The sequence below is a fragment of the Bombus fervidus genome, chromosome 7, assembly GCF_041682495.2.
Source record: "Bombus fervidus isolate BK054 chromosome 7, iyBomFerv1, whole genome shotgun sequence".
NCBI classification, from domain to species: Eukaryota; Metazoa; Arthropoda; class Insecta; order Hymenoptera; family Apidae; genus Bombus; species Bombus fervidus.
This window is the reverse complement of record NC_091523.1, coordinates 6,059,858-6,068,006: the sequence shown is the minus strand read 5'-3', so window position 1 is coordinate 6,068,006 and position 8,149 is coordinate 6,059,858. Positions and strand designations below refer to the sequence as shown.

At 34.2% G+C, this 8,149-nt stretch overlaps 2 protein-coding genes across 2 annotated transcripts; one reads left to right on the top strand and one right to left on the bottom strand.

The window, feature by feature from the left end:
• Window positions 1-618: 618 nt before the first annotated feature.
• LOC139988859 (galactokinase) lies at window positions 619-4,564 on the top strand. Its single transcript, XM_072006643.1, is given in 5 exon segments — window positions 619-678; window positions 2,534-2,743; window positions 2,836-2,902; window positions 2,905-3,132; window positions 3,435-4,564. Coding segments are annotated over 5 exon segments (1,305 nt in total). The 3' UTR covers window positions 4,175-4,564.
• LOC139989088 (uncharacterized) lies at window positions 4,060-7,632 on the bottom strand. The gene is made up of 3 exons (XM_072007028.1): window positions 7,419-7,632; window positions 5,957-6,457; window positions 4,060-5,812 (listed from the first exon to the last, which is right to left on the bottom strand). The coding sequence occupies exons 1-3, from the start codon at window positions 7,483-7,485 to the stop codon at window positions 5,718-5,720; spliced, it is 663 nt and encodes a 220-aa protein (XP_071863129.1). The 5' UTR covers window positions 7,486-7,632; the 3' UTR covers window positions 4,060-5,717.
• Window positions 7,633-8,149: the final 517 nt, after the last annotated feature.

Here is an 8,149-nt window from a genome sequence, read left to right as displayed (position 1 = left end):
GCATCGTTTGCCTATAACGAAAGTCCTATACGTGTAGCGAATCGTACGAAGAACGTACAAAAACATGCGTCAAATATTAATTTTTCTTTTTTTCGTCGTGTATACGTTTACGTTTAGGTTGTAACGGTCGTGTGCATAAGCCGGTAGTGCTTTTTCTCGATTAGATTTCGATACAGTTTAAGTATATAACTTCCGTATCTCTGAGGTTCAAGCTTCATACTGTGATAATTATGCGAATATTCGTGACGTACAACTCATTATCGTATCAGCACAGACAACCGTACACCGTGTATGGCTATTTCACAATTTTCATTGTACCATCTGCGGTAACACACAAGCGTAGTTGGTAAGAAGATATTGTGAGCTGTTTTATGTTTCCAGCCAAACAGCCACGCACACCAGCGATTTGTACATTGAAAACAGAATTTTATTGGCGCTGCTACGCAACATCGTGACACATTTTACATCCCCTGGGAAACATCGCATCGTGTCGCGTTTCTTGTATTCGTGAAATTATTATTAAAGGGAATAAGTAATTATTATAAATAGTTATTAATCTGTTAAATGCGGAATTTAATTTCAAAAATCCCTTACGGAGCGCGTAGGTAAAATCAAGCAATGACGAATATACACGTCGAATGCAGAACAAATGTTCTTATTATAAATTTTACAAAAAAAGTAAGTCAAAATGATGAAGGTTTATAGTTTTGTTCGATAAAAAATGAACAATTCATTGTTGTAAAAGGTATCGTCATTATGAATTTAAAAATTGCCAAAATAGCAATAAAATTCATAAAGAAGAAAAATTTAAGAAATTCAGTTGATTTCAGTGTGGTATTTTTCAAAGCAAGATACCACATAAAGCGACACTTCGTCAAATCGAGCACCAGTAATGTGACTTCTTACGAATTCCATTTTTTGAGCAGATGGCACATCTTCGAAGTGGATTTGCTTTTGATGATGGCTGGTATAAAGTTATATAAGCTGATATAAAACACAAAACAATTCGAGGAATAGCTGATATACACAGCAAAGTACACAAAACAATTCGGGGAATAGTCGATATACGCACTTATGGGAATAATCATATAATCAAACTTTTTTTTTTATAAAATATATGATATTTACTGAAAGTATAAAGGAAACATACCACTAAATGTCATTTATATTATTTTTTATTAAAATTTTGAGTATTTATAATAAATGGTAATTTTTATTTCACATGATAAATATACACGTCAATGGGATCGAAATAAAGTTTTGGATTGGCGTGTTTACACGTCGAATGTAGTTAATTGGTAAAAAAAGAAGAGTCTTCGAAAACGTGTAATCCCGTTTAGGAAGGAAATATTTTTGACAAACAAGAGAAAAACAAAAGACAATGATCTATCTATCTAAGGACTACGCTGTTTTCAAACACTGATATTTTCATCACGTGCTAGAAACATGTAGTACACTTCTCTCAGTTTATGGCGCTGTTCGGGTATCGGCAGTCTCGGGTATCTCCCTTCTACGAAAGCATCGCGAATGTCACGTTTCGACATCATTTGCATAATCGGAGAGAAGGAGCGAAACCAATGAGACGGAGAAACGAGAAAAATTGCAATCAACACGATATGTGGTGTTAGATCGATTTTTGCAGGCACAGTTCAAGGAGAAAACGCACGGTTCGCACGATTTCGTTCCCTACGTTGCACGTTTCGTCGAATTTCTATGACGCGCAAAACAAAACGACGAAAGAAAAGCCAAAGTCCCGGGTCCGGGACTCGAGCGTTTCGTTCGTTTCTCCGGAACGTCAGAAATGTCAATCAAAAATATACTGATTCGTAACACTTGGGGAAATTCTAGCTAGATGATTTTTCTCAGAATGAACGATAAATCCCGTAGTATCCATACGACGTGTATCGCTTCCATGCCAGCCAATTTATCGAACAATAAAGTAAGAGTTCCCATCGAATCGTTCGTGGACGATATACATATGATATTGCACGACATATTTGAGCGTAAATTTGTTAACTCGTAAACGGTCCGATCGATTCAATCCTTCGATAGGACAAAATATATAACGCGTTTTAGTTTTCAAAAGAAATTTCAAGTTTGTGAAGTCGATGATATAATTTTAAATATAAACTAGATAGTACAGAAAAGCTTATTTTTATGTCTCATCTCTCGAAATTTTCCTACACACATATTCCATACACGTAATTGTGTTTACATATAGTCGTGTAACTATGAATTTAAGCTATAGAATATAATATTAAGCATAATATATAATACAAGTTAATAAAGTATTAATGTCATCACTGCGTAAGATATAGTTTTCTGCTACGAAACTTCTAAAAATTTTAAAAGAGTAAGATTTGAGAATTAGGAATAAAAGTTAATATAATTATGATTAATTGCGGTTAACTATAAATCGTGATGATAATACGCGTGTTAATTATATATACGTATTACTTTCACGTTTAAGAATTTACGTGTCTTCATGCAAGAAACCGTTGTAAATTCAATCATATCGTTTCATCTGATACAGTTTTTAAAGGATTACTACAAATTGGTGAAACCTTATGTAAACGAGCATTTGTCCAAAAAAATTCCAAGTTTGGATGAATTAAGATCTCTGGCCGAACAGGAATTTATTAAGTCTTATGGATTAATCCCTACCTGCGCGGTATTTGCGCCCGGATGTTTAACCATAGCTGGCAAGAGCGCCAATCTCGTGGAAAGTAAATCGTTATCCATGGTAGGTGCAAATTCAATCATTTCTGCGATGGTGATTCATCGCGAGTTCCGACTTTTTGCTTGCACGATCACTGAATATGTACTTTCCTACGATCGTGCTGCACGGAAGCAGCAATAACGCGTGTAACGACACACACATACACATACGCACACATTTGCTTGGTTTATCTTCCCTTGAAATAAAACAGGCCATTCAACTTGTCACGTTAGTGGTTGGTAAACGCAATCACGGCAGCAAATGGTGCCAGGTTAAAACGTTCTTGGAGAATACCGACGGGGAAATGTTCAAGTTTCGCTTGGATGATAAAAATCTTCGCACATTAGCGGAAGAAACTTCGTGGATACGTTGCTTAAAAGGAACGATACGAAGTTTCAAAAATAGCCGAGGAGGTATTAGCCAGTTCGTTTTTCAATCTCCCCGACAATTAAATTCTTTTGAACGCAGCAGATTGTTTAACGCGTTCTTCGTTAATCGAATTTCCATTATCCATACGTAATTAATTATATTAGCTATATTTTCGCTAATAATCTAGGTAATTTCTGCTGGTATTGAAAGCAAGAAAAATATATGTAATCAAATTTTTTTTTTAACGTTTCCGAGGCTGACAGCCAAGTAAACAAATAGCAACAACGCGACGCAAAAAATGCGTACGAAACACGTGTTGGTTGAATGGAATCAATATTGTTAACAGCACACGTTCCTGGCTTTCAAATCGTAATCGTATCCAGCTTACCAGCTAAATACGGTCTCGGAAGCAGCTCCGCCCTGGTCGTGGCGTTGTATACATTTTTTGAAGCGATTACAAATACTTATACAGGCAATGTTATAGAGAAGACGTTGATATGCCACTTGGTGGAGAAATTAGCGTCAGACTCTTGCAAAGTTCGTATGTCGGATGTTTTAACTTCTGTTATCGGGAACGAGGATGAGATTTTCGCATTCGATGCACGATCCCTTGATATCGATCGATGCAATTGGAATGCCATTGATGTTCAATTGATTCTTATCGAATTAAACAATGTTAAAAAAGTTAAATTATCGAAACGGCGTGGAGACGAACGTAATCGAATACGCTACGAAGAAATTATGACAGTGATGAATACAATGTCTCGATGGCGTACACATCCGATCGGCGTGTCCATGATGGAATTTTTATTTCCGCAAGAAACAATGGAAACGGCCAATGATGTGATAGACGAGGATAAAAGAATAGTGGAAATGACGAATGCGATTAGAAGTGAACAGTGGGAAGAATTGGGTAGGATTTTTTATCAAATGTTTCGGTATATCGTGTAGCTTGATTAATTAACTTGATATTTTGTTTTGCCATTGCGTAGTATTAATATCGTATAATTCATATAAGCAAGTATTTTACATAGCTTGTTAAAATATTACACGGAATGTAAATACAATACACTATTTAGGCTGTAGTTTTTTTTAAATATATATATTTAGGTATCTTTTCTTATAATAGCAGGTCGCATATTCGACTTCAATTAATATGTTTCAAAATTAGTTTATTTATGTACCGCACATGTTTCCTTAAAAATAACTCAACTCTCATTACGTCTCTCTGTAAACTTCGATTTAACGTTCATAACGTACATTATAGGAAAGCTATTACGAGAAAATCATCGCTCTACGTGTAAACACTTAAACTTTTTACCTGATGATATTAAACGTATCAAAAACATATTCGAAACTACAGAAGGAGTTTTAGGGGCCAGTGTTATCGATTACGGTACATCTATCGTCACATTGGTAATTTAATTACCTTCTTTTAAAAATAAAATACCTACTTAAAAAAAAAAGAAAGAAAAACGGAACGAAATAAACGAAAACTAAATCTCTACACATTTTGCTCGTATCAGAAAGAAAAAAAAATCTAAATATAAATGAAAATACGTATTATACGATTATATTAAGTAAAATATTAATTAGCATATTACATTCCTTATGAGCCGAAAACCAAGTTCAACATTTGTTGTAATCATATAACTATATCTCCCAACAGGTACAAAAATCGAAACTAAAAACTTTCATTTCTTTTTTGACTCGTACGAAAATTCCTGAACAAGAATATTATTTAATGAAGGCATGTACAGGAGCATCTATAATTTATACGTACGAACGACCCTTATACCCTTAGAATATAAAATATTCTTCACGCCCGCAATTAATAATTAAATATCATCTTAGTGAGAAAAGTAATAGTGAAGAATATAACCATAGAAAATATGTCATACCAGACTTCGTTTATACCATATCATTATTTATGTGCAAATCTCCTAAATTTTAATCAAACTCTATTAAACGTCTCATATTTAATCCTTTTACATATTTTGTTCTTACTATGAATATACACATAGGAACCTTTATATCTGTGTACATTTCATCGTTTTTATATTATTTTAACCATTGTTTTTACGTATGGCAGCAACTGATAAACGAGTTCAATAAAAGAAAAATAGAAGAAAGAGTTTTACGAAATAATTTTCATTTGAGCAGAAAATATTACGTGGACTTGATATAGTGCAAAATTGATCTTTTTGATGGAATGTGTATTTGATTGGTCGTCAACTTGCGTACGCAAATTACGCATGCGCATAGTAATACTATATTTGCTTTTCTATTTCTCTCCTTCTCTCACGCCCTCAAGATTCTCTTACTTTTTCCTCTTCTTCTATGCACATAGTATTCGTTCTTTCTTTTTCATAAATATAAACGTTATTACAATGCGCGTGCGAACATACGAAGAGACAATACTATAATGCGTGTAACTCGTCTTTGTAATTGGGTACAAAGAAACGAAATTCGCGTTTGCACATCACATTACTAAGAGCACTTAAACCACGCGACACTTAAGTGCGTTATAAAAATACGTAATATTATTATGGTAAAATTCATAGTTTCCAGTTCGAACGACTGCATTTACTTATTGGAAAATGGAATTTTCGCGATGACAATATCTGTATCATAGCGTGCGGTAGTTTTGTTCATTGAATGTTCTATAGAATTTCCAAGAGAGTACACCGATTGCCATTAAACATGTAGCTAAAATGATGCCACCTAGAAAAGGGAAACGTTTTACTTAATCATGTGATAACTTCTCAAGCTTCAACGTACGCGTGTATTTTTAAAATCTCCAAGCGAAATGACTATTTGAGGAAGCAACAAAATGCACACAAGTAGAATGTATCGTTTTTTACTTACCTAAAAAGCTGAGTCCATCAAACTGTCGTTCTCTATAAGGTGGAGCAACTTTTGTCGATGATGGAACTGGAGTAGTTATAGGTGTTGATGAAACAATAGGTGTTGTATTGTTCGTAGTAGTAGGTGTAACTATAGTCGTAGATGTAGATTTTTCAGGCGTAGGTGTTTGTTTGGTTGTTATTGACGAAGTTGTAGGTGTTGAAGTTGTTGTTGTAGTTGTTGTTGAATTGGTGGATTCTGTACCGTGATCACTGTCAGGAGTAGTATCAGCTTTTGTTTTGTTACCAATAGTGGTGTTAGTAGTAGTAACAGGAATAGTAGCGACGGTACTGGTGATATTGTCATTGGCATCGGCATTTTTAGTTACATTGGTACTAGAATCCTTAACAGAATCCTTAACTGGTGCAGCAGGACTCGAGGAATTTTTAATAGGTGCAGTACTATTGACTAGATCCACTGTCTGCTGACTGATAGATTTAGTATCTCCTTGAGTTGTAGCAGCTGTGTAAAGAATTAATATTACATATATTATTATGAAATCCTTGCTTTGAAGCTGCGTATAACAAAAAGGAAAGCTTATTAAATAAGAAATGAATTAAATGTAATTATAAATGAAAACAATATAAACGAGATATAATTATTACAGTTTAAAAAGGAAATGAATTTGTACATTTTAAAAAACGGGTAATAACGTAAAATAAAATTAATCGAAGTAAAACGAGATCACGTAAAAGAACTGAAGGTCTCGTAGAAATGAATAAAATTGTGCATGATGATTATTTACTGTATCTAATAAACTTTAGCGATTATATTCGTTAGATCGCAAAATATCCTGCCGTATGGCTAAGCGTATATACAATCGTAAATATAAAATCGATAATGGTAAAATTCTACAGCAACATAGTACAACGATTAATTAAAGAGTGCGAATAAACGATTGAAGGATTAAACGATTAAACGATTGCACGATTTAGACGATAAAAAGATGAAGGATTTTAGGTACGCCTATGTTTCTAGAGACATCGAGAAATATAGCAAGGGTCTGTCTTGTGTAATACGAAACAAGTGAACGTGCTACTGCGTGCAAATGTAAAATGCCTGTAACAAATGCCTGAGACAGTACGTTATATATTGCTATTTCTCGCGCAAATCGAATATTTTACGCGTCGTTTCGAGAAGTGTTAAAAACATAGATTCAATATGTATCAACGTAACAATAGTTAAAGGTGAAACGTTTATTAAACGCCACGTAGATGACTGATGTTCGACAGAGAATTTTCCGTTAAAGTCGATTATGTTTCGTGCACATATTAAATAAACGAAGGCATGCGCCATCAACGATACACGTAGCTTGAACAAAATATTACAAGAAAACGGTGCAGTACCGAATTGATTAGTAAATTAAAACAAAGTTAACGAAGCAAATATGTACATGGTGAAATATTAATATGTATGTACTTACCATTGTCAGCCGCGATGCAGCTAATTGCCGTAGCTAATAAAACGCAGGTTATATACACTAATCTCATTTTTACGGCGAAAATGCGAACAATCTCAACAGTCGCGTATGACTTTTACCAAAAGCCCGATGTCGTTGAATGGATTCCCCGCTACAAACCAAGTACAGAAGCGTAGAACGTAAGCTTCTGCCAAAGCTGAAATTGAACTGATTGCTGTCGCTAGCATCAGCTTCCACTTCCACCAATTGCAACTGTACGAAGACAGTAGCGACGCTATACGTAGTATGTGTACAACTTTGGTTTTTAAACATATTCCCTAGATCATTCTTAATTTCTTATTTACCACGGATCTCCTCTAAACAATATTTTTTGTCGACAATCTCTAGGACTTAATTCAGAATTTAAATGCTGTAACGTACCTGAAACATACGCATTCAAAACACTCATTAATTACTCATCAACGATCTTCCAATTCAGAGAGAAGAGATTTAATATAAATAAATAAATACGCATACTTCCATTAATTATTTTTTATTTGGATAGTAAAATAATTTATGTGTGTGTGAGGACTTGGCAGCACCTGGAGATTAGCGGATCACAGATTAAAAATCGCTGCTGTAAATGGTTTGTATGACGTAATAAAAAAATTGTAGATATTATTTCTGCTTCATGCATTATCGGCAAAGTTTGATAAATTAAAATATTATATCACTCGTATAACGTTTTTCAATAT